This window comes from Poecilia mexicana, unplaced genomic scaffold (assembly GCF_051168715.1).
Source record: "Poecilia mexicana isolate PSO_F unplaced genomic scaffold, ASM5116871v1 scaffold_2, whole genome shotgun sequence".
NCBI lineage: Eukaryota > Metazoa > Chordata > Actinopteri > Cyprinodontiformes > Poeciliidae > Poecilia > Poecilia mexicana.
In genome coordinates this window covers 28,801,175-28,824,185 of record NW_028263371.1, presented here as the reverse complement: position 1 = coordinate 28,824,185, position 23,011 = coordinate 28,801,175, and the positions used below count along the sequence as shown (strand labels likewise).

At 44.4% G+C, this 23,011-nt stretch overlaps 1 protein-coding gene across 3 annotated transcripts in view; it reads right to left on the bottom strand.

Moving 5' to 3' along the window:
* Positions 1–14,776, bottom strand: part of nrp2a (neuropilin 2a) — a 68,481-nt gene extending 53,705 nt beyond the window's left edge. For 2 of the 3 annotated variants that reach the window (XM_014969675.2, XM_014969677.2), the window contains exons 1-2: positions 13,966–14,775; positions 3,579–3,756 (exon numbers count right to left, since the gene is read on the bottom strand). In XM_014969675.2, coding sequence (XP_014825161.1) covers positions 3,579–3,756; positions 13,966–14,041 — 254 coding nt within the window. In that variant the 5' untranslated portion in view covers positions 14,042–14,775. Of the gene's footprint in view, positions 1–3,578; positions 3,757–13,965 lie in introns of all 3 variants that reach the window. The other variant, XM_014969680.2, reaches the window with a different exon arrangement.
* Between the last annotated feature and the right edge of the window lie 8,235 nt (positions 14,777–23,011).

Here is a 23,011-nt window from a genome sequence, read left to right as displayed (position 1 = left end):
TGGAACTACACTTTCCCTGTGACCCATAGCTCAGTATTTCAGGGTCAACATGACTAATTGATCTCAGTAGATATATCATCATTCTGTGTTTGAAACTACTGTGACTTCTGGAGGTTGGTGATTATGATTTCGTCCTAAACGTCGGCCAAGCGCCAAATATCGACCAATCCAGTGCTGAACAACTCCCTTCATCCGTGACCTTTGGGAACTCATCCATCTCTCCTTTCACCCTGAACCGTGCTCTACCTTGTCTTCCTCACCACCTTTCCTTCTGGCTATTGCTGATCATCTATAGATTTCCCATTACAAGCGGAATACGGGGATCGATCCCCCTCCGTGCCCCTTGGGTACCAGTAAGAGAGCGATACAGCACAGAGAAACACACATACACACACACACACACACACACGCGCACACACACACCTGCAAACGGAGTTAGCTGTCATGAGGAGGCAGTGTGTGGTCTTAAAGCTGTATGTTCATGAGAGTGTGTGCATGTTATGTTATGAAGCTGTATCATAAAACCCTCTCACCAGAGGCGGAGTTCAATAACACATAACCAAATAAAAAAAAAAAAAGAAAACCCTCAAAGGTGGAAGAAATGATCTCCTTGACTGCAACTGTGCCGTTCACAGTTTAATTTGAGCGTGTGAAATTAAAACAGATCCTCCCTGGGCTAGAGAAGAGAAAGAATGGGGGAAGCAAAAGAGGAAGCCAGACAGACTGAAAGAGGAGGATGAACCAAAATAGATATGAAGCAGAAGAGAAACAGGAAAACAAGAAGGAATCGTCTCCACCTCGAGCTCTTTCTCCGCTTCTTCGGCAGCTCCTGCTATATCACTAGGTAGCATCCTGGGGCTCAGTGATGGCAGATTGCATTAGAGATATGGGCCTGATATTTCATCTAGCCTTTATTACATTTAGTTCACATCAATCGGCTGGCAGCCTGGAGGTAAGAGCTATTTGGCACATGGCCGGACTCCCCCTGAAATGAAATCCTGAATTAAAGTGCCACCTCAGACACGGAGCGCCTGCACGAGGCTGCCGATTTGATTGCTGCAGTAGAGCCGCGGTCTTTGGCTGCGTCCGAGTGCTGAATGGTGCAGGCGAGGCGGGGGGGGGGGCGAGAAATCACCAGCTGGCCGGGTGTATTAGCCAGAGTTCAGAACACATGCATGGGCTGAGCAAGCAGTTTTTCCCAGCTTTTTATGAGAGCCTAAAGTGCCCAGGGAGGGGCTATGATGACTGATGAGCACTTTCACACTGACAGGCTGCATCTTTAAGCAGGTGTGTGTTTTTATTTTTAAGCATCCAAAACATATAATGCCTTGGAAGGGTCTTTACAATTCTTAAGTATTCCATAGCAGTGAATTGGAGGAAAAGGTTAAGGATGAAGTGTGGGTGTATGAGTCGTTTTCCCCTTATGTATACCTACCCTTTACACATAAGCAGTAAATAAAGTCAACCTAGAGAGCAACCAAGAAACCAACTGTAACTTTCATCAACACAAGACTAATAATAAAATTCAGATGCTCTCCATCCAGTCTGACAGAATTATTATGAAAGAAAATTTAGCAAAAGCAGCTGGAGAAGTAACCTAGATGACGGGCAGCCATAATCCCACCAGAAGCTGGTTCGAAAAAAGCATAGACTCAAGATTGGTTGAATAAAAATGCACGCTGCACTTTTCAGATTCATATTTCTAAACGTACATCGTGTTTTCCTCCAATATCTGCAGCAGATTGAATTCGCAGTTGACATCACCAGCGCTCCCCTCCTCAGGTAGCGCACTTCGCTCCGCCGCCGTCTCCCTAATCCCCGCTGCCATGCAGATTTCCAGTGCCGGCCGAGCGACTGAACCCCGCCACCTCTGCACCGCGCCTCCGGCTGTCCTCGTGGAGAACCGTGAAAACATGCAAAAAAGTCTGCTCTCTGCTCTCGCCCGCTCACACCGTCATGCCTAATCGCACAGGCGGAAAAAAGGGAAAGGAACCTGCAAAGGGGCTACAAGGCTCGGATCAAGCCTTGCAGAAAGCATTACAACAGGATGAAGAGAACGGAAATATCTAATGCCTCGCAGGGGGGAAAGCATCCTCTTTTGATGAGCAGAACATTAGTGTTAGAGGTCACGCATGCATAAATGTTGCTGCGATTCCCTGTTTTTTTTTTGTAATGGGGGTTATTTCATGGCACTGGATGGATGGATGGAAGCAGGAAAACGGGAAGCAGAGCTGCTAATCCTTAGTAACTCATCCTCAGTGCAAACACACAGGAAGAGTCTGAGTGGGAGTGTGTGTTAGAGGGCAGGCAGAGGCCTCCGACCCTCCAGGCGAGTGTTAAAAACGGGGGGAAAAAACTATCCCAATAAAACTGTCTGTGAAGAGGAAGGGGGGGGGAATCAGCCTCCTCTCCGCCTTGCACGCCTTCGGGCTGTGAGAAACTCCTTATCAACAGCCGAGCTGGAAGTCAGCTGACTTTGCGCCGTTTGGGCCGCGACGGTGGGTGTTAACATATCGGCAAAAGAGATAATTACTCACCATTTCTGCCTCCTGACGGAGAGCGACAGAAACGTCCGGGGGTGTGGGTGGTGGGGGGGGGGGGACAGCACAAAGCGTAGAGATCAAAATAACATTTCCAGCTCGGTGTGGCAATGTGACACAGCCGAATGAAAAGAGCTGACAATCATCACGAAAGCCCCCTTTCACCCACCGAGCTACTGATGCGCTTGTGGATGTAGCATTTTTTCTCCTGGCTATCTCTGTCTGAGAACAATGCAACAGCCGCCATCTGGGATTATTAGATCCTGAATTTAAGGAGAGAGCGAGTCAGAGAGAGAGGGGGGGGGGGGGGGGACAAGTAGTCGGGAAGCCTGTGTTCATTGTGCATAATGAACTTGCACATAAACTGCTGGGTGTGATGGGAAATATTCCCCGTCTCCTGGTTGTTTAAAACTGGACTCCAACAAAGGAGACAGTGATTTCCTTTGAGGTCAAAGACAATAGAAGCTCACATGCTTCTGATTATTCACGTCTCAGATATAAGAGCTGACCAGCTTTATCTAGATAAACAGCTGGATTTCATTTACTCACTCCCCCCCCCTCCTATTTTGCCTGTTTATTCTTTTTCTCTGCCCACACCATCTACCATGACTCGGCTCTTTGATCCCGTTTTGGTTTCCTTCGCTTCGACTGCCCTGCATGCCCAAATTCAGCTCCACAGATTTCAAAAGCGTCCTGGTATTTGACTATCAGATGGAGAAAGTGTGTGTATGTGTGTTGCGGGGGGCTGGTGGGGGGGTTATAAACTTGATAATGTCTCCAAAGTTCCCCCATTTTTTCCCCCTGGATTAAATGTATTGAAACAGCTCTTGACAGGCATGCAACCTATCTTCAGCTTTAGCTATTTGAAAAACTCTTTATTCTTCTTCAGAAATGAGTTTCAAATAAAATAATTTAAAGTAGCACATAGTTTGTACAGGTAACTGTCTCTGCACAAAAGGGTTAAACTCATTCAGTCAGAGAAATGCCACTTCAGGTAACTACACACAACACAGCTCCTCCTCTTCCTCCTGATCTTACTTGCAGTCGAGCCTCTCGATCTCGAAGTGAGGGTTGAAGTTGAGGACGATGCGCTGCGAGGTCTCCGGCGCCTGGATGACCCAGTGGCAGTTCTGATGAGGCGGGTACTCCAGAGGATAACCAGGCGAGGTGATGTAACCGGGCTTGCTGGCGTCCAAGACGCCTCCACAATCTGAATCTGTGGTGAAGACGGAGCACAGAAAGAGGCCGGTTATTCACCGTTCAAACGCTCACTTTGAAGCATTTCCAATATTTCCACGACCGCCATAAAAAAACGCAGTTCATTTCTTCTCGGTGCGACGATGCGATGAGCAACAGATGAGCACTAAAACAAAGAAAGCAATTTAGGCCTTCAGTTTGGTGGAAATTGAAAAAACTTCTCCATTGTGGATTCTCAATGCGCTACTAAGACAATACAAGATGATGCATTTATTGGAACACACACACACACACGCACACACACACACACACACACACACACACACACACACACACACACACACACACACGCACCCAAGCGAGGAAACACAGTCTTTTATCCCCTCCTTCCACACCCAGCCTCTTATCTCCATCCTTCTCCCTGGGGAGCGTTCCTCCAAGTGTAATTGTTGCTCCGGCAAGCCAATCTGCAAACATTAGGACACATTCCCCGATCCTATCGCGCTCTCTCAGGAACAATAGCCTGCCAATAGCATCGCTTGGAAGGCCGAGGCAGGAAGTGACACGCAGACGGCCTGTCTAGCGGGGTTCTGAGGGGGTCACCCCGATTCTGTAATAAGAAGCTAACGCCGCAACAAAGACTCCTTTCTCTGCTCGCACCCTGACGGCCACAGCAGCTTTGGCGCTTTGCGTTATCTCACGCAAACACATAAACTCACAGGCACAGACAAAGGGAACATGTATAGCAGTATTCTGCACATACAAAAGGACGAGAAGCGAGCGCGCGCGCGCACACACACACACTCAGCTCTGGGCATGGTCGTTCCTTTATTACGTTTTATTAAAGCAGGAGACATGTTCTCCATGACAACAGCAGGAGCCGGTTTATTGTAGCTAACGCTGTTACGGCTGCATGCATGTGGGTTTGCTCATGCTCCAGTGGGAACTGTAAATCTAATGAACTTTATATTGAACCCAAACACCTCCACATTATTATTATACAGCTGTTGTTCAGTGGCAGACAAGGAAAACATCAAACAGATGAAGGAGATCTGGCAACAAAAAGCTGTTAATGTTCTAACTTGGGGTTCAGGAACACGGTGTGCCTCCACTAGTCAACAGGAAAACCTACCGATGGCTTGTTTGTCTATGTGGTACACATAGTTTTATGTTATTCAATCATCCCTACCTTATTCTTACTGCCCCACCCATCCTTCCTTTTCCTCCAGTCATACTTTCTACAACTGGACCCCTTTCATCCAGTCTGTCAGCCTCATCACTTCTTACAACTTCTTTCCATCCCAAGAATACCTTCCATCCTTCTTCATGACCTCCGTTCATCCCATTCATCGTCTTTGTGCCTTTATACAAAACATTTTCATCCCACTTGTCTCCCTCATCCCTCTCCCATATGATCTTTCATGAGATCTTCCTGACGAATCTCAACCTTTCACCTCTCTTTGAGGAGAAGCCTCAGTCATGGTCCTTGCTGTTGAACTGATTGCTAAACACTGTAGTTGAATTAAAAATGCAGCCGCCTACAACTAGATTTAACCACTCAGCCTCCGTAGTCCAATCAGCTCTTGACATAAAAGGGTCGATTTATTTACTTTGCCAGTTTTCTTTCAGATTTCTGCGAACACTTCAATAGAGAATGAAAGAAAAGGGGGAAAAAATACAAGCACCAAAGGCTTGAAGTGTAATAGACCCTTCAAGTGTTGGCATTTTCACCGCCTATTGTGCTTAAAAGGCACACTTAAGATCCTCTGACATTTGACAGAGCTGCGATGGCTTTCTTACTTTGCTACCAGAGAGGAGCGACGCCCACGGTTTGCGCATCAGCCCCTCGCAGCTGCCGGTGATTTCATGCAAGTGCGTGACTCCGGCTACAAATGCACGCTGAATTGCATGCATTAGCACACACCCAGCTGCTGCCGCATGTTCAAATGCACACCCACGAAGGATGACACCTTTGAGGGCCTGTCGATCACAAGGACCAGCAGAGGTGGGGAGCGGGGGGGGGGAGTCAGCAAGCAAAAACTGTTCAAAAATATAGCAGGGATGGCAAAGAATGGCTGAGACAGACAGGAAGCCTCACATGCACACACAGACGTAGCTTTATCTGGTGTGACTGTGCAGACAGACAGTCATTGTTGAGAAGCCCATGGAGGGAGGCTATCGGCGCTCAGAGCCTCAGCAGATTAAGCCCTTTGGGGAGAAATCCTGCAGCCTCAACACTTTTTTTTCCTCTGAGCTGCCCATTGAGCGGCCTCCAAGGAAGGTGGGGAGAGAGTTGGAGAGTGGAGAGAAAGGGATTACAGTGGAGAGAAAAACTGGTGGAGGAAGAGAGTGGGGATGAAAGGGAGGAAGAGGGAGACGAGCAAGGAGGGATGGATAAAAGACGGATTGAGGCGGAAAAAAGGGAGACGGGGATTGATCGGGAAGGGGGGGAGGAGGAGGGTTGATTTATGATGGGTGGGTGTGGGAAAAAAGAGCATGGGAGAGAGGACGGGTGAGTGACAGATGTGTGGAGGAAAAGGTGATGAGGAAGTAGAAATTCAGACGGTAAGGTGGACGCAGAGAACCTGACGAGACTCATTAAGACATGCCTGCGATGCGGCGGCTCCCTGTGGACACTGACCCCTCTGTGAAACCTCTGTCAGTCAGCTCACACACACACACACACACACACACACACACACACACACACATGCATTCATACACATATGCTCTATATTGACAAAAGGTGATCCAATATTTTGAATAAAATGAAACACAAAGACGGCTTCGGCAGGCATTTGTTCAAGAATGTGTCGCTCCAACGTGGCACCATGATGGGATGCCACCTGTGCAATACGGTGGCAAAAATTTATGAAATTTTGTCACAAAGGATTATTCCGCAGTCAGATGTTTTCAAAATGGAAGCAACTGAGATTGACAACAACTCTACCACGCTGTCAGAAGCTAAGTGACACGATGTGCCAAAAGCTGCAGGACTCCAAACGTCATAAGACCTTCAGAGTATCTCAAGAACAGTGAATACAGTTTCATGGATTGGATTTGCATTACTTGGTAATGCAGTTACCAAGTAATGCATTACCAACACAGATTACACCATGGCCACCACAACTCTGGTTTAGTAGACATGCTTGAGTGACGGATCAGAACAAATTTCCCTGAACTGGAAGTTTGGGAGACCCGCACTTGCCTGACAGCATTATCAAGTGTCATTTTCGGTGGAGGTGGAGTTATGATGCGGGGCATTTTTCAGGAGTTGAGCTCGTCACTTCTTAGTTCTCAGAGAAAGGAACTCTGAATTATTGCTAGGAGATTAATTGAATTTATTGGTTCAAAAATTGTTCCTCAAACAAAGTCCTTAACGAAGCTTTCTCGTCCTGCATCAGTGTCTGACTTCATGAATACACTTCAGGTAGAATGATCAAAAGCTCCCATAAAGACACTCCTAAAATCTTTTGGAAAGCTTTCTCAGAAGAGTTGAAGCTGCAACAGCTGCATAGGGTGTGTCGACAGAATTATAAACCCTATTAAGAAGGGGATAAAACTCAAGCTGATACGTATGTGAAAGCAGATGAGCGAATGCTTTTGGCAATATAATGCATATGTGTGCGCAGTCATTGCCATATATCAATAGATGAGCGCATGCTCTTTTAATTTCTTAGTCATCTTTCACACTTAGTAAGCAGAAAGAGGCTCTCTTGTAGCACGCGTGCGCTTTGAGTGTTTTCGTTAGTGTGACTTGTAGGGAAGCACTCAGGAGCTACCAGAGAGCCTCATGAATTACACCCGTCTCATCTTGTGGAAGTCCATCTGTCTCCACACACGCACACGCACGCACACACACACACACACGCGTGCGCGCGCCGCATATGTTTCTTCCATGCAGCCACCGAAACCTTGTTACGCCAGAACAATGACGCTGACTGCGTCCGCACAAGACGAGTGGTGTTTGCAGAGGCACACCGTCGAAATAAAATTAAAATCTAGCAGAAGCACCGTGGACCTCTCTGTGCTCCTGAAGCAGCTGCACAATCTAATTTTAGCAGATTGTATCAATGGAATAAAGTAAACTCACTCTTTGCATGTGCGCACATTTAAGTCACTCCTCATGAACTTGGACTGGGAGATGTCTTTATCTTCGTCATCAGAGAAAATGTGCAAATGTCTGCATGTCTTAGCCCATGTCCTGCCGTGTGTGTGTGCATGTGTGTGTGCGTGTGTGTGTGTGTACATTCATGCTCTCATTCCTATTAGCTGCCTTATCAGGAAAGCATGGCTTCACGTTTTGGGATAAGCGAGAGTGAGGAGGAGGAGGGCTGATAAAGCCCTTCATCATTCTCGTGCCCGTACTCTCCCAGCCCACCACCACCATTACCAGCACCTTAATTAAATGTATCACCCTGAGAGAGGGAGGAAGAGGGCCGAGTGGGCAGCAATCACCCATTCAGTCAACAAGTAAGGGCTGGATTTAATCTCAGACATTCTGGACTGAACCAAAGCAGAAGAATCTTTGTGAATCAAACAACATATTAAAGAAGAATGAGCGCGACTTGGAAGATTATATCAGCCTACATAATCCTACAGAATCATGGGGGAAGGACTGCTGACTTTCATGTGGAAATCAAGGACCCAGAGTCAGGAGGAAGGGAAGAGATTCGCAGATTCCTTGAAGTTCGAAGTGAAGCTTCCACAGCTGGTTCTGCTCTACCAGGAAGTTTTAGAGCATTTCAGGCTTCCTTGTGCTTAAAACGTTTATGGAGATGCTGATTTCATTTTCCAGCAGGACGACACTGAAAGAGGTGCTAAAAGTTGGTTCCGTGATCATGGTGGTACTGAGCTTGATTGGCCAGTAGACTGGCTTGACGATGCAGTAATTCATGCACAAGGAGCAACAAGCAAGTACTGAACTCATGTGCTACAGAATAGATGGACATCATTTTGAATGGGCTGACATTTTTTATGTAACATTATTATTTTCTGAGACACCTGTAGTCATGCAGAAAAAAAAAATAATAATCAGCCAAAGAGAGAGATTTATAAAGCGTCTTGAGGCAGACGGCTACTTTTTGTGGCCAAAAAGGTAAAAAATAAACAAAAATGAACAGAAGAGGGGAAAACTTTCTTTTTTGTTTGATTTTGACAAATCTAATTGATTTCTTAGTTTGGATTATTCCCCCTGCTCTCTCTCTCTCGTTCCATCATATGTCAGGTTTTCACACAGTGCTGTGTTTCAAACCCCTCGGCCATTGTGGAAGAAACGTGGAACGGGGGGAAACAACAAACTTTCATGACTCACAAACAATGCAGCCGAGTTTGAGCAAGTAAGTGCAAAAAACTCTTCACAGCCTGGCAAATGAATGAATGTCCTTCAACCCACAAGTCTCCCTGCGTCTTGTGTGTTTTTTTGTGACGCAAGCAGGAGGTACAGTTTCCTGGTTTTAGTCATGTCCCTTTCGTCAATTCTACAACTTTGAAGACAATCGGCAGCAGTCATCCCCAGAGTGTAAACATCCAGAAACGTTTTTTTTTTTTTTTTTTTGTTAAACAGTGCTAAACGAGTTTAAAATCAGATCTTAACCAACAAAAGCCTCATGAAAAGCAAATAAAACCCCCAAATCCTCTTGGCCTCCCAGTGTCTCCTCTTTCCTCCTCCCTCTCTAACAGGATAAGTGGCCCATGCTAATCAGCTAAATGCACAGACCTGGCCGTCCTGATCAATGCTTCAATGGATCAATGAAGTAAAGCAGATGGCTGCAGGAAGAGGGGATCTAATCCACAACTCTACCTATCATGTCTCCTTGTCCCTCGGTGCACTCTAAGAGTCAAACCTGCACTGCTAAGGCACTTCTTTGCACAAAACAGCTTTCCTCCCCATCTGGGTGGAAAGGAGTAAAATTGCAGAGCCGGCACAAGCGAAGGAAAGCTGTGTGGAATCAAGTAATGCTGTGGTAAGTTTCGGTTTGATTTGTTGGCCCCCCATCTTACAGAGTTAGCTTTCAGGAAAACTGACTTCTTAAAAAAAAAAAAATGGAGAGAGGGACAGCAAAAGCTCAGTAAAGCAGTTTTTTTTATTTTTTAATTCACACCCTTGACTGTTCTCTTTTAAAACCCTCTGTGTGTTCAAATCAGCTCAAAATCCATTCAAAAACACTTTGGCTCTTGACAAAGCTGACCCCCCGCCGCCTCTTTTCTAAGCCGGTCCCAGAGCTCCAGCTAAGACCCCCCAACGCGGCTAATGCGACAAACAGAAGGAGCGAGCTTTGTTTTATTTATTGGGGGTCTTGTTTTTAATTTCACCCCGAGCGTGGCAGCCCGTTTCCAGGAGCTTTGCGAGGAGCCCGTGACTCCCATACCTGACTGGTATTGAACCGAGCGCTCCGTTCGTCTTCGGCTATGAATGCTAATGGGTGACCTTGTTTTTGCAGCTGATGCCACCGAGGCCAGGCGGATCAAAATGCAACGGCTTTGAGAGGCGCATGGAAAAGAGAGGAAGAGCATCAAACTAATTGAAATGACAAGAAATTAAAAAAATTGGAGCGATTATCACATGTAAAATTATATGTGGTCTAAATTCGACAGGCGAGTATGTGCTATATTCAAAAGTTCAACATCAGTATCCACTCTGTGAGGTGAAGAGTCAATCAAACATTTAATGTCAGACAAAGACAGCTTGAGTAGATGAAAAAAGCAGTTTTCAACAGTCTCAAAAGAACAACACCTTATGTTCTGATCTATCAGCAAATCAGTCTGCAAAATGTTACAAAACCGTTTTGAAGCAGTTAACCAGCTGAACACAATTTGGTAAAACAGTGGAAAATATTTCCAAGAGGTGCTGTGCCACAAAAATGGCTCAAAAGAAGAGCATCAACGCCTCCTATGAGAGGCCTGAAAGAAGAACCCAGAACAGCATCTACTTTCCTCACTTTGGCACAAAAGATGCTGGGTACAAAAGTTTCAAGACCAAAACCATCGCAAACTAAGACGGACACAAAAGCCTGTGTAGGATTTGCTAAAAAAATAAATAAGACAAGAAATAAAGGATAAGGTTTTTGGAAGGTTTGTTTCATGGCACAAAGGATCTAAAACTAACAGAGTATTTCAGACAAAGAGTGACATACTTGGAGTTGAACATAGTGGTGGGGGTATGATGATCTGGGCTTTGCTTTTATGCATTAGGACAACTTGTCATATTTGATGGATTCATTAGTTATGTGTTCCCTACCTGAACATATCAAAGTTTGTGACCTTAAGGTCAAGTGAATTTGGACGCGGATCCACAGAATTAAACAAAGTGAAGGTTTTGGTGCGGCCTAGTCAAAGTTTAGGCTTTAACCCAATTCATAAGCTGTGGCACATCCTGAAGTAGGCTGTTTATGCCGTTATTAATGCTGCTTGTACCAAAATATAAGCTGCATCACATATAAAACAGCGTCTAAACTTGAATTAAAGAAACATATTTTAATTAGAATATGACATTTAGGTCTGTTGTACAATCATCCTCACAATAATGTAATGATGTTGACATTTAGACAGATTTTTGTAAAAAAAAAAAAAAAAAGAAAAGAAAAGAAAAAATTTACATTTCAAAGCATACTGTAGACTTTTCCCACTATTATTTCTTGCATCGAGTGTTAAAAGCTTTAATAAACAAAACCCGCCTCAAGAAGACACTTATTCAAAGGATGCACAGCCACCCACTTAATAAACATGCAAATAAGCTGGTTAATGGCTTGCATACTAATGTTTATAGCAGCAGTAATTAATGCACATATCTTGGAGTCAAGTTATTGTGATTACAGCACAAACAGAGTGTAAGTTTCTCTGCTTTAGAAAGAGCGAGGCGCAGGAAAGTAATAACGGATCCCTAATATTTAGATTTCTTCTGAGCGCTGAGGCAAACCAACGCGCCTCAGGCCAGAATCAGTTTGCTCCGAAACATTTCAAAAGAGCCCAGCGAAAACATATCAAGTTACTACAGTCTGCCATCAAAAGCCTGAACTTCTGATAGCTTGGTTTTGTAACAAGTCTGAGCCCAAAACAGACTTCCCCTCTGTTTTTTATTTTTTTTTAATCTTCCTCTGATTTCCCCCCCACATTAACTGCATCACCCGGTGTCGCCTCGTAACCCTTCATGTGCTCTGTTCCCTCTGTCCAGTGCCATTTTGACTCCGTGACCCCCTGCATGCTTTGATGTCTCCTCTGTTTGAAGCACAATCCCCTCTCCCTCCCTCCCTACCCTGGATCTGCTCCCCAAGCCCTCCTACTGCTTGTTTCTAGTGCGGTTTAGTGGATGGCATGCTCTCCTCTCCTCTCCCATTCCCTCCCCTGTCTGCTCTGCTCTCTGTCAGTCTCTGGCTGTAATGTGGCTCTTGAGGCACGGACATGTGGCGCAGTGTCTTGGCAGGAGAGGGAGAGAGTAAGAGGAGCTTGGGGAGGTGGGGGGAAGAGGGGGCAGAGATGCCCGATGACTGCCAGGAGAACCACATCTGTCTCTGATCTGTGAGTACATGTGCTGTAAAACACACACGGCCAGAACGGACGACTCCTGCTGTAAGCTAGGCACTTTAAGAAGAGGAGGAGAAGCCCAAACAGAGCGACAGGAAAGAGTGTTTACTTCTGACTGTATGAGCAACCAGACTAAGGATGACTGTGCCTCATGTGTCATCCTACCGGCCGCATCACTTCTCAGCGTGACGAGCCCTCAGAAAACAATATGACCACTGGATCCTGGGCTCAATGTTTTGCAGAGCAGTAGTTCCATTTTTAAACCCTAATTTGGTGCATTTTCAGTACTATGTGATCAAGTTACTAAAACGTTTTTGGATGGATAAGTCATAACCAACCAAGGACAGGGACACTGAATTAGTCTTTTACGCCCCTTTAAACATCTGTAAATCCAGTACAGACAATTGCTTGCTACTATGTGTGGCCAAAAACTGATGGTTCTAATCAACCTGGACTCCTCCTCCCAACGAGAAAGCTTGAAGTCGATGTATGCCGAGCTCCAAAACCGGCTAACCCAAGGACTCAAAACCTCCTAATTCCGGCGCTGACCACAATCTCCTGTTTTTATGATCTGATTACAGAGAGCGCGGTGGCTCGGCGAAAAGCCCCTTCCCCAACTCCTGTCTTCTTGCAGCACAGAAACTCTGGAGAAAACATGGAGCTCCAGAGGGATAGAGAATGATCAACTTTTACCCAAATACCTGCTGCCACATTTTAAAGACTTTGTGGAAGAAAAACCCACACATTTTGACACAAAACAATCTGAAAAAGTGTTTCTTTCCTCTATTGTGCTTTGAAAGAAAAATCCATCTCAACACTTAACTTTAAGGTGTGTGAGGAGAAGAACCACATTTAACACTCGGATTTCAACACAGAACATGGCAGTGGCAGTATTATGCAGTGGGGATGCCATTGTCTTATGAGGTATTTTAAGCGGGTCGGTGACGATTCGTCGTTTTAGGATATGGTGACACCAACAACATGATCGCAGCCTGCCGTTTTTATAGTCATCTGACCACCGAGAGCGCTGTGAGCCCCCTGCCTCGAAAAAGCCCCTGGAGCTACTGGGAAAGGGAGAGTGGTGGTCGCTAATGAACGCCCTAATGCGTGAGGCAAATCCTGCAATGACAGAGTGGCTTTTACGCACGCTTTCTTGGCCACCAGCAAAATGTGGTGAAAATTGCAGGTTGCAGAGAGGTCCAGCCCTCTCTGTAAAACATTAAGCCCTCCACCCTCCTCCTAATCGGAAGAGCTTTTTAATCAAGAGAATGGGTTTGTTTGTTGTTGCTGATTATTAATTAGAGTAAATCAAGGGGGGGAAAACACAAGGAGCCTAACGGGAAGTGTCCGTTTTTCCAGTCAGCTGCTGATGGTTTCAGTCCGTCTGGGACATGATTGCTTCCGGGATTTTTTTTTCTCCCTAATTTAGCAAATTGATCAGTTTGGAAATGTTTACTTAACTGCAAAAATCTAAAAATGTGTGTATATTTCTGGGATTACGTAAAACAAACATCCTTTTCTGCCTTATATTCTCCGAACAGGGAGAAAGGAGAGGAAAACGGTTTGTGGATTACACCAAGTTATGTCAGATGTTTAGGTGAGCTGGAAAAAAAAAAATCAAAACGCATGACGCCCAAACTCTGGAAAATAAATAGTTTAAAGATGACGATCCGTGCGTCAAAACCAAGAACTAACTCAAACTCACCGCTCTGTCCTCCGACTCCACATCCTAAGTGACACAGTGTTATTAAAAATCCAACCAGCGTGGTGGGAAAATCCATCTCGGATCAGGCAAAAAAACAAAAAATCAAAAAATAAAAGCAAAACAAAACAAAAAAAATAACACAAAACAATTGAGTGTCTGCTGTTTCCACTTTGTTGGATTTAAACGCTGCAGTTGCTCAAAAACACAAAAATCCACATCCACTTCGGTCGAAGCCAAAATCTAGAAACCTTTTAAATAAAAGAACCCCCGATGTTACTACAGGACCATTCGCTGGGAAACAAGAACATCGGAGTGATACTCTAAAAACTCATCCGAGAAACACTGAGGGAGCAAAGTTCTTGTGGACAGTCTGGACAGCGGCTGCAGAGTCGCGTCAAGTTCCGAGATAGGCTCCCCCGTCTGTCCGAGTATCTCCTCCTCTGCCGCTCCTGCGTATTTTACGCACGCGGGGGTCGCTTCTCCTGCAGCGATCTGAAGCCCACCGCCGCGTTCCCGGCGTCGGGTGCAGCTTTCCCAAGAAATCAAACTGGAAACAGTCGGGCACGGAAATAAACGACCGGTCTTCTCCTGTCTGACGGACCGCTCATGCCGCGCCGCTCTCCGCTTCACAAGCCCTGCGCTCCGCTCCTGCTCCGCTCTGACACCAGCGTGCGTCCCGCGTCTGCCTGCGAGCTGTGTGTGCAGCGTGTGTGTGAGTGATCGCTCTTTTGAGCTGAGCAGCTATCGCGTTACAGTCACGGCGCCCGGGCTCCGCCTCCTCATACCCCTCCACCCCCCCAGCCCTCCTTCCCTCGCTCACTCCGTTTCCTCACGGTTTATTTGTAAGAGAGAGAGAGAGAGAGAGAGAGAGAGAAGGAGAGAGAGCATGCCTCCACCCACCCCCAACACACACAGCCCCTCTTCCCCCACAAGATGCCACAGATATGAACTCTTCCACAGATAAAGCCGAGATAAAACCACATTGTTATGGTAAAACAAGGGACCCCAACTTCTCCAGGGGACGTTTTTATCCCACAGGACCGGCACAAGAAATAAACGCAGCGGTTTGCAAGTGTGCCTTTTGTGTTCACAGTCTCAACTTTTCACGGCAAAAGTTGCCCCAACCTTAATAGGAAAACTGTCCTGTTGGTCAGGTCAGAGAATGTCATAGAACACCAGTTTTGGCACAGATTGGGGTTTGAACTTTGACTAGGACATTTTATCACATGAATTTTCTGTGATCAAATCAGTGTTTTTTTGTTGCTCTGGCTGTGAGTTTAGAGTTATTCTTCTTCTGGAAGGTGTTCATCTTCTAAATGACTCGGAGGCGTTTCTCTGCCCATGCTGAAGAAAAGCCTCCCCACAGCATGATGCTGCCACCACCATGCTGCTCTTTGTTCAGGCTGATATACAGTGATAGTCCAAGTAGAGAAGTGTTTTACAGTAACGTTCAGTTCAGGGATTGTTTTAAAAAGTGGTATGAGGTCACACTTGTATCTTTAACATTTTTATTCAACATTTCTAAAGGACAGTATTTACATGCAAATATTAGCGGCTACCGCAGTAATCGCAATCAAATAAGCACAAAAACACACAAGTACATTGTCCGACATGTTTCAAAAATGTCCTTCAGGTCTAGCGCAAAATCTTAAACACGCTCAACTTTGCAGTTGCAACCGGACTGAAATGCATCTGCGAACACACTCGCGAGGGCTCTGCAGCCTCGAAAGAGTGAGAGAGGGAGGAGACATGGCGCACGGCCGCCTTTCACCACAGAAAACACATCAAACAACGGAGGCAATGTCAGGGCCCTTAACCCACCATAGAGAGCCCACCTCAGCCCAGCCCAATGTCAGCCCTGCAATCAGCCAGGCCTAAATACAGAGCGGGGAAGCCGTGTAATGACACAGTAGTGAGGCCCAAAATAATCTGCTGAGAAAGGCCTCCGCAGTGTCCAGCCCATGTGCCCTGCCTGTGGCTTGTATTACCTTGTAATGGAGTGGACTGGCAGTATAATGACTGCATGTAACCTTGCTGGAATCTTTATTTGGAACAGCTCAGTGCATTCCTACCGGTCAATACTCATGGGAATCCTTCTGAGCCAACACAATTGTTTTTCGGGGGAACTTTTTTACCCCGGGCTCCCACAATGACAGGAATCAAACTCGGTGCTTGGAGAATTGGAAGAGGCTCGGCTTTTTCCAACCGACTCGATTCTCGCTGGATCCAGGAAGTCCTGAGATGTGAACGCCGTGGACAGAGTGACCCCCAATGCCCTTGACAGAAGGTTGTGTGACGGGTCTGCGTGTCCCCCGTCTGTCACCTCGGTCAACTGTCATCCCCCCGGCTCCTTCTCGCCTCCCCTCCCCTCCTCTCTCTTCTTGACTAGAAGACATCAACTTTCTGCTTTCTTGCGGCTTGTCAGTCATTTTTAAGCCCATCCACAGCCTAAGGATGGGGCGGCTGTCAGACATCAATGAGATTGGTTAATCTGAGCCTCTGGGTGGTGTGGAAGAGCGGGTGGGTGTGGGGAGGGGGGTTTCTGCTGGCATAAACCAGTCTGCCATGTGCTCTATTCTGGATTTGCCCATGCTTGTGAGATTACACACCAGACATGAGTGTTAGGTGTCTAGAGAGCTCTGATTAAACGCTTTTTGATGAGGAAAAAGTGATCTTTGCTTAACCTCGCTTCGACCCTTTCACAGAGATGAGGAGAGGTGGTGAGAAGAAGCAGGCCATGTAAAACTGTGAAGCAACAGTGGGCTTACTTTCTGTTCTCCCCCTCCCTTTCTGTCCCTGAGGGTCATTTGATAGTCTCCTTTTCCATTTGTCAACATCTCTCTCCTTCCACCATCAGCTTTCAACCCCCAAAATATTGGGTCAACACTCGAGTAATGGAAACTGACCTGAGCGGGGGAAACAGCAAACACTGTGAGCAATATAAGTTGGTATATTATTGCTACATTGTTAACTGAAAGCATGTATTGCTCTGTATTACTCATTCCACATTTTTCACCTTACAACCATAAATGTACTGCTTTAATCACCGCTCTATGTCATAGGGCGACAGGAAGTTAGTTTGGTTTTGGATTGTTTTCTTTCCTTTTATGTTTCTGTTTAATGATATGTTTTGTGTTTGATTTATGAAGGGATAATTTTGCTTAATTTGACATGTAGGGCATGTGTAAATATAAGCCTTGTGCTTCTGTTTGTATCTTTTCAGTCAAGTTGTTTACAGTGTTTTAAAGTGTGCACAGCAAATTTGATGACTGACTGAATAAATAAAAATAATCAAATCAAATCAAAGTATTGCCTAAAATTCAAGATTATTGTAGTATAAATGTATACGTCCCGTCAGTGAAGCATGGAGGTGCCAACATCATGCTGTGGGGAATGTTCAAAAATTGTTTTATATGAAAATATTCTGATCGGATGGAATCAGTTCATCGGTGCACTTTGAAATTCTGCAAATAGCTTCATGCTAAAACAGCAACACCACTGCAGGAAGATGCTATTTTGAGCATGCATGTCTCTGTGTCGGAGTCTGTTAAAGTGCTGCAGTTGTGAAGTCAAACCTGTAGTTTTAATGCATGATGCTCTTTTCCTGGTGTGTTTTTCCACAGCTCCCACCATCTGCTTTCTCTCTCATCTCTCTGCTGCACGGAACAGCCAACAAATGGCTGTCGCGCAGTCCAAATCCTCACCTCAGCACACCTGCGCTGGGTTCACTCATGGGTGGTAGAGGAGAACACAACAGGGTCCCTTCCCCCCCCTTCCTCAGTTGTACTCGTGTGCGTGTGTGCGTGTGAGAGAGAGAGAGAGAGAGCGAGTGTGTGACTGAAAGACAGAGAAGAGAGGGGAGAGAGATACCAGGCTGTATACCGCCTCGCTTATCACAACCTGCCCCACAGACTGACAGCATGACTGATAACTCTCCCTCTCTTTCTTCTCCTATCACACACTCCTCTACTCTTTCAACGCCTCTCACCATCTTCTCGCTGTCGCCTCCGCGGAGCTGGTCGCAGGTTCAATTCTGGTTGAGCGCCTCGACTTTGGGCTCTTTAAGCACAGAAACCTTGTTGCTTTAGTGATAATGAGTTAGCCTCCACTCTGGACATAAGACCGTGTGTTATGCATCTAAATAAATTAGAACATCATTCAGAGGTTGGTTTATTTTTAGGAATTTAATTGAAAAGGGGAAGCTGGAAACGGGGATAAACATTAAACCTCTCAAAATTGGATTTAGACACAAAAATGTTACAATCATTTGGAAAAAGTGGCTATTTGTTCATCAATCAATAAGGGTGAGTACTAGGAAGTGGGGGGGGGGGAATGCAGTGAAAAAGCTAAACATACTGTACAGCACATGGACATACAGTTCAGAACGCCAACATTTCTGAATTAGTAATCCTCTTTTATACCTTGTTCAGCTGCTATCCTGAAAACACCTATTGATGCATATTCAACACATACCAAATATTGTATTGGAAGCACTTTTCATCATCTAGAGGTTGTGAGTATGAACAACATCTGTCCATTCTGAGTTAAAGTATAGGACCGTATTTATGTGGACCAGACAATGGATCATACAGAAATGTGTGTTGTACTTCAGTTTTCAAAACCGGAAAACATTATTATTATTATTATTATTATTATTATTATTATTATTATTATGCTGAACTAATTTGGGTCATCTATTGTGTCCAGAATTAATAAAATCCAAGTATAAGTGTAAATAAATGTAGGAGCTACTTACTGGCTTTATACGATATAATTTTATTAATTAAAATAACATTACAATTCACTTGAACCACATTATTAGCTAGATTATGATATTGAATCTGTATATTTTAGTCTTGTAGGTTTTAATTGGACCTTGGCAAAAGAAATCCCAGTTCTCCAGTCATGTTTTAGCAATGGCAAACCCTGCTGCATGCTCAATGAATAAGAGATGTATAGGAAAAAAATAGCATCATAACATAAATGTATCTTAAGGATATACCGAACGGTTTTTGGCATTAAAACTCTCCCCGCTGTGTGTTTAATCCTTGAAATGTCATGTTTAATATATTTCTGTCGTCATGCTGTTCTTAGCTGTTGCAGTGACCCAATTTCCCCTTGAAATCCCTTAAAATCAACCGATCCTTATCTTTTAAGTACATTTGCATGCATTTACACACAGATCGTAATCTAACTTGAGATACTTCCTTCTATCCACACATTCCCCCAGTGAAGACGCTCCGTTTTATTCCCACAAAACCCTTGTATCTTCCGCAGTTTCTTGACTCACTCCCAACTGTCACATTCCTGATGGGCCACCCAAGTTATGGGCATGCCCTGACCAGGGCAATAATTACGCACAAACCCATACTTTAACCTTCTACTGTAATACTGTAAAACTTCCCTCTGCTGTTGCCGTCTCCTTGGACTATATGGGAACATCTGGTGTCTGTCTGCCGTCTTCCCACTCCTCCTCCCTCTATTTTTTATGATTTTTTTTTCGTCAGTGCTACCTTCAGTGGCAGTAACAGCTCAATCATCAAAACACTCTCAGCTGCAGTACGAAACAACAGTCGTGCCAGACAGAGAGGAGGCGTCGAAGTAAAAGTTCTGCAGAGGTGTCTTTGCTTCGACAAAGCAGCCGCGGTGGGAGAAGGTTTTATTATCTTCATGATTCTGTTTGGAAGAAAACAGACATGGCATGAATGTAAATATTATTATTTCACCAGCTGATGCGTGCATGTTTCAGTAATGATTAAGATGCAATACACTGCTGAGCCTAAAGGGGGCAGGCGACAGCATGAAGCCGAAAGGGTGAGAGGTCCTGACTGCAGGCAGCCTTCAGAAACATTCTGAAAATTGTGACTGCAGTTCTTGCTGATGCAGACATTTTAATAGACAACAAACAAAGCTATTGTTAGAAATATTAGTAACACCAAAAACAGACTGGTAAATAGATTTGCTGGCACAGATAAATGTGTGAGAAGTCCTAAATTAAGCACTTTTTTTTATTGCTGAACTTTTAGATCAAAGCTTTTGTGAACTCCTAGCTAGTAATTAGTGACTTTCCCTTACCCTAGGATGTAAATAGCAACTAGGCTGGATGAGAAACCATGAGTGTCTTACCTTCGATCACAAACGTAATCATGTCCAGTTGGTTAAATCCCAGAACAAAGAAGATGAATATGCAGGAAAGCACCTCACGCCTACTAGGAAGTGATAGTAGGGATCTATGATGCTGTGGGCCTGTTTAAAACCTTAATATGTTAAGGTTTTCTCCCTCATAAATAAAAACACAATCTAGAAACTGGTTTACATCTGATATTAAAATCTATTTGATTATTTGAAACATTTTAAGTGCAAAAAACAAACAAAAAAAGCTGCAGAAATCCAAGTCCAAATAGTTAACTCTGTGTTAATGTTTTTCCAGTCTCCTATTTCAACCAGTTTCACCATTTCTTACATAACCAGTTAGCCATGACTGGTTTGTTCAGTGTATTTGGCGTGCGTGGAAGTCAGTCACATGTAAACATATCAAACAGGTGATCTGTGAGGACGTCATTGTAAAACTATAAGACCTTATTTTGAAGAGCTGTTTATTACAAGCCAGCTGCATCAGTGGCTGCTTTGTATTCGGATATGAGTTATGCACATACTGCACTGCTGTGGAGCCACAGCGGAGCTTCAAAAATATTGTTTGCTCACTTTAATTGCAAGATGTCTGCTCCCATTCCCTGGCTACCTCTTGTTTATGATACAGCATCATTATCCTCCATATGTTGCAGAGTAAAAAAAAAAAAACACACAAAAACTAGGAGATGTGTCTCTTCTTCCTTTGCTTTTCCACCAGGGCCTATTTTACTTCTGCTCTGTTTCTTTCATCTCTTTCCACTGCCCTGCTGTGTGCCTTTATAGTCACATCAAAGTGACCTTCGCCACCCTGCTCCCTCCAAACCCCCCCCCCCCCCCCGCCCCCTTTTTTTTTTTTAGTCTGGAGACACACACAAATATATTTCCCAGGCAGTAATGCAATGATTCCGGTATTAGGCAAACAACTGGAATCTTTTTCCAGCACTTATCGATGCTTCTTGACATTGGAAAGGTTACTAATATCAGGAAAAATGGAGACAAATCTCCTTAGACTGTGCATGCAGTGTGACCTGCTTTACTGCCTTCATAAGTAGCAGGAATTATTGCTGCTGCATTATGAGGTTTTAATTATCACAATAATAAAAAAAAACAGCCTCTTTTCCGTGCCTTATTCACTATGCGCAGCCGTTATCGTTTGGTCTCTGAAGGGAAGATCTGCAGTAGACAAAGCAGAGAGGAGAAACACTGGGGAACAAGTGCATGCTAATGAGAAACACTTCTCTTTTTTTTTTTTTTTTGGTTGCTGGGAGATAAAAGGTGTTGCACAGCTAGGAGCAACACTTTAATGTGTGACAGCAATGTAAGTCAGAATAAGAAGAATTATGTCTTTCTTGTATGAAGTCAGGCACTTAAACATTAAGCATGCAGGCTCTTACTGTCCATTTACATCATACACATAAGCAGTTTTACCCAGCATGGATTAAATGTTTGATATTTAGTACATACTTCATACACATCATGTTACAATGAGGACAAATGATACATTTATTTTTACAAAGAAAAACCTAAAATGTTGGGAGCTGGTATGTATCCAGCCCCATTCACTCTGAAGCCACTAAATAAAATCCAGTGCAACCATCAAAAGTAACCAATTTAATATATATTAAATATGGCTCCGTAAGTCGAACCCTCTGTAGGTTCCTAAGCTGAATTTTCTTTTGAATAGTTTAGATATGCGCCATGTACATATCTGCAAATTGGTGAATCAGAAAAGCAGCAACAAGAACCACAGTGACTATAGAGGGGCTTTGTATATTTCTCTATCAAACAATACCCTTACAGAATACACTCAAATGCATGGTTGCTACATAATGTATATAAAAATGATCATGAAGTATGAATACGGATTTAATTCAGAAACAAAACATAAGTCTGCAACAACACATTTTGCTTTAGTCGTGGTTGACAGGTTTAATCAGTGTGTCTAGATGATGCTGAAAAAAATTAAAAAGTGTAATAAAAGCTAGACGCAAGCATCGACTCGAGGATTTCCTGTAAAACTTTGAAAGGCTACTCAATGTGATATGTGCGCAGAATAGAAAAAAAAAAGAGAGCGATCAAATTTGAATCTATAAACTGTTAGACTTGAGGCGTTTTCATTCTGAAGGAGAGAAAAACCACGCCAGTAATTCAAATGAGGTGGAGGGAGATGGAAAAAAAAAAAATCGAGGGGGGAAACAGATGGGAATAAGAAGCTAAGAGTTGTAAAGAGCCACGGAGAAGATTTGCTGTGCATCTGCTGTGGAAGAAACTGGAAGAAAAACAGGAAAAAGTCAGGGCGAAAACAAACGGAGAGGTTCCATGGGTGCAATTAGGATAGAGGGCAAAGGGAAGGAGTAGAGGAAGAGGGCTCGGAGGTTAAGGTGGCTGGCCATCCAGAAAAGCAGACGTTTTTGAGACAGGCGTCTTCCTTAATGGGGTTTAACCCTGATGCATTCACATTACCATCGTAATCGTATCAATATATATTGTGTGTGCTAGTGCAGCTAACTGCTAAGCACTTGGCCCCATTAGTAAAACCTAATTGACTTACAGCCTTCTGACCACAAAGGTAACATCTGCGTTTGTCATGTAAGCGAACGCCCCATGTCGACACAAGCACGTTTTAAAATGACATCTGGTTAGAAGTGAGTCCCCAAGCTGAAGACTGACCTTGATAAGTACCCGGGGACGCAATATGGACTTTTTCCCATTTCTCCTTGAATGGTCCAGGACGAGTAACGTCAAAGACAACATGGAGTTTTTAGATAAATCTGCAAAAACTGCCTGTTTGACTTCATTTCCTATCCATCTTTTTGCATTTGAGAACCATGGCTGCAGATCTAGAGCTAGAGGAGCTTCACATTTGACTGCATAGTGTAGGGTTAAGGTGAAAGCCTTTAGAGCCCAACAGAGC